Source organism: Mandrillus leucophaeus, unplaced genomic scaffold (genome assembly GCF_000951045.1).
Source record: "Mandrillus leucophaeus isolate KB7577 unplaced genomic scaffold, Mleu.le_1.0 Scaffold990, whole genome shotgun sequence".
NCBI classification, from domain to species: domain Eukaryota; kingdom Metazoa; phylum Chordata; class Mammalia; order Primates; family Cercopithecidae; genus Mandrillus; species Mandrillus leucophaeus.
This window is the reverse complement of record NW_012110808.1, coordinates 55,830-59,008: the sequence shown is the minus strand read 5'-3', so window position 1 is coordinate 59,008 and position 3,179 is coordinate 55,830. Positions and strand designations below refer to the sequence as shown.

The 3,179-nt window shown below is 62.6% G+C and overlaps 1 protein-coding gene across 1 annotated transcript in view; it reads left to right on the top strand.

The window, feature by feature from the left end:
* The window catches only part of MED16 (mediator complex subunit 16), a 22,366-nt gene that overhangs the window by 11,797 nt on the left and 7,390 nt on the right, over positions 1 to 3,179 (top strand). The window contains exons 8-10 of the mRNA XM_011971215.1: positions 231 to 513; positions 1,168 to 1,374; positions 2,906 to 3,116. Coding sequence (XP_011826605.1) covers positions 231 to 513; positions 1,168 to 1,374; positions 2,906 to 3,116 — 701 coding nt within the window. The remainder of the gene's footprint in view (positions 1 to 230; positions 514 to 1,167; positions 1,375 to 2,905; positions 3,117 to 3,179) is intronic.

Below are 3,179 nucleotides of genomic sequence, written 5' to 3'. Positions count from 1 at the left end.
GTCCCCCACCTGTAGTGCCCTCCTCCCCTGTGCTCCTTGAGTGGTACGTCAGCAAGGACATGGCCCCGGCTGTGAGGGGCTGGGAGCAGTGTGGCCAAGGCTGCTGACTCCTGCTCCCCTGGTGCTCAGGAGCTTTGTAACTGAAGAAGGAGCAGCTGGGGGCACAGGTACTGGATGTCGGGGAGGGCTCATCCCCTAAATGGGCAGCCTTGGCTCTCCACACGCTGCAGAGCAGGCGGCCCTTGCCAGGTGGGCGTGTCCCGGGCCCTGCCCATGCCTAAGCAGTGCCCATGCCCCGCAGGGCTGGCCTTGGCCTTCCACGACGGCAGCGTCCACATCGTGCATCGGCTCTCACTGCAGACCATGGCCGTCTTCTACAGCTCCGCAACCCCGAGGCCCGTGGACGAGCCGGCCATCAAGCGCCCCCGCACCGCAGGCCCTGCCGTCCACTTTAAGGCCATGCAGCTCTCCTGGACCTCACTGGCCCTCGTGGGCATTGACAACCAGGGGAAGGTGAGCTGCTTGTGTACGTGGGGCTGGGACTGATGGGATGCCAGAGGGAGGCGCCCCCCTGGGGAAGGGACCGCAGGTGCAAGCCCCTCGCCAGCCCCTGCCTGGGCTGCCTCGTCTGTGCCATGGGTTCATCTCGATGAGCGAGGTCACTGGGGTGGCTCAGCGCATATTAGGAGCTTCGTAGCTAGGAGCTGTTGAGAGGACCGCCTTTCACGAGGTGGACTCCTCAGTTAAAGGAGACGAGTGTAAGCCTGGCTCCCCGTCCAGCGCAGTCAGGGCTCGGGAAGTTTTCCTTCCCTGTTCCCAGAGGCGTTGTCCATGACCCTGACAGAAAGGTGCAGGCAGTACAGACACATGCACGCACACGGGCCGGCACACGGGGGCGTGCACATACAGGCCCACACGCCCACAAGCATGGCTGGCCCACCGGTCCACTGGCCCATGGGTCCATGTGGAGCCTTCAAAGTAGGCTCAATAAAGGGCCTCGCTTGCCTCATTGCTTCCAGGGTGGGCCCAGAGCCACCTGGAGAGGAGCTGCAGGTCCCTTCCCCGCCCCCGACAACACGCACCTCAGCCGCAGGGCCCCATGCCCCTCCCGGCTGAGGTTGCAGCCCCACGTCTCACCCGGCCCTCCCTGGGCTCTGTCTCTGGCAGCTGAGCGTGCTCCGCCTCTCGCCCTCCATGGGCCACCCGCTGGAGGTGGGACTGGCACTGCGGCACCTGCTTTTCCTGCTGGAGTACTGCATGGTGACCGGCTATGACTGGTGGGACATCCTGCTGCACGTGCAGCCCAGCATGGTGCAGAGCCTGGTGGAGAAGCTGCACGAGGAGTACACACGCCAGACCGCTGCCCTGCAGCAGGTGAGGTCATGTGGCAGGTGGGGCCCCGTGGCAGGTGGGGCGGCCCTGCAGCAGGCAGGGGCCCCGTGGTCAGTGAGGGGCCAGCAGCAGGGAGGGGGGTCCCCGCATTAGTTGTGGAGGTCTCCGCGGCAGACGTGGAGGTCCCAGCGGCAGACGGGGTTGTGGCAGCTGTGGTGGGTCCCTGCGGCAGATCAGGGGCTCTGTGGCAGGCGGAGAGCAGGAGGGGCAGGTAGCCTGCAGCAGGTGAGGCTGTGCGTGGGGTGTGCACCCAGAGGCCTGTCCAGTAAAGCTGCACCTCAGAGGAGCACTTTGTTTCCCTCCTCACTTGGGAAGTTTCCTCTGTAACACGTTAAGCTTCACAGGTAAGGCCTGATGCCCCCTGGATGACTCCCTTCTCCAGTGTTCCCAGTCTGGGGGTGTCTTTCTAAGTCGTCCTCTCAGAGTGAGAGAGGGTTCCAGGGTGCACACCAGGCAGGCCCGTGGTGTGAGGCCTCAGCTAGCACAGTCAGAAGATGAACACACAGAGACCTGCCCATTGGAAGGAGAGCAGAGAGCGGACACGGAGGCCTGGCCGTTCGAAGGAGAGGAGAGAGGGGACACGGAGGCCCGCCCATTGGAAGGAGAGGGGGGGACACAGAGGCCCGCCCATTGGAAGGAGAAGAGGGGACAGAGAGGCCCGCCCATCAGAAGGGTCTCTTGCAGTGATGTGGTCATGCGCCTGCAATCTCAGAGTGTCTGCGAAAGACCTCAGATCTAACGAGCTCATCCGGCAGCTGCACATGGGACCAGCTCTCTAAACCTCAGTCGTATTCCTCTATGCCGCCAAGAACCAATACGAAGATAAAACGGGAAAAAAATCCCACTCACAGCACAGCCTGCCGAGAGACATGGGAGACCCAGGCAGGGGGCTGTGACGCTAAACCCCGGCATGGCTGGGATCCGTAGCTAGTGACGGCGCTTGTGATGGCGAGGCCTCACTCTCTCCCTCCTTGGGCCCTCACTGCGTGCCAAGTGTTTCATTTTTGTTTTTTAGTTATTTCTGTTTTTTGTAGAGATGAGGTCTACTATGTTACACAGGCTCTGCAACTCCCAGCCTCCAGGAATCCTCCAACCTCAGCCTCCCAGAATGCTTCAACTCATTAATTCTGTCCTGCTAGACCAGGGTCTCCCTGCAGGCACTGCGGACATCGGGGGCTGGAGCAGCCTCTGGGGTGGGGGCATCCTGTTGAGCAGCCTCCCCGGCCTCCACTTGTCAGGGGCACCCCCAGTGATGAGAACTAGAAATGTCTGCAGACATCACCAGGACCCCCCGCCGGGGCAGAGCCGCTCCCAGCCGAGACCCGGCACCTGGTCCTGTGTGGCCGGTCCTCTGCACCCATTTTGCCACGAGGTTGCTGAGGTTCAGAGGTGAAGCAGCTTTCCCGGCTCACCGAACACCTGGGCTCAGGGTCGGACTGCTCTTCTCCCCACTGGAGCCTTGGCGGGCGCCTCTGCCACAGCCCTTTGGGGTGACCCGGCTTCCTGCCCCCAGGTTCTCTCCACCCGGATCCTGGCCATGAAGGCCTCGCTCTGCAAGCTGTCGCCCTGCACGGTGACCCGCGTGTGCGACTACCACACCAAGCTCTTCCTCATCGCCATCAGCTCCACCCTGAAGTCGCTGCTGCGCCCCCACTTCCTCAACACGCCCGACAAGAGCCCCGGCGACCGGCTGACCGAGATCTGCGCCAAGATCACTGACGTCGGTGGGTCCTGTCCCGCGCCCAGGGCCTCGAGGCTCTTTTCATCTATTTTTTTTTTTTTTTTTT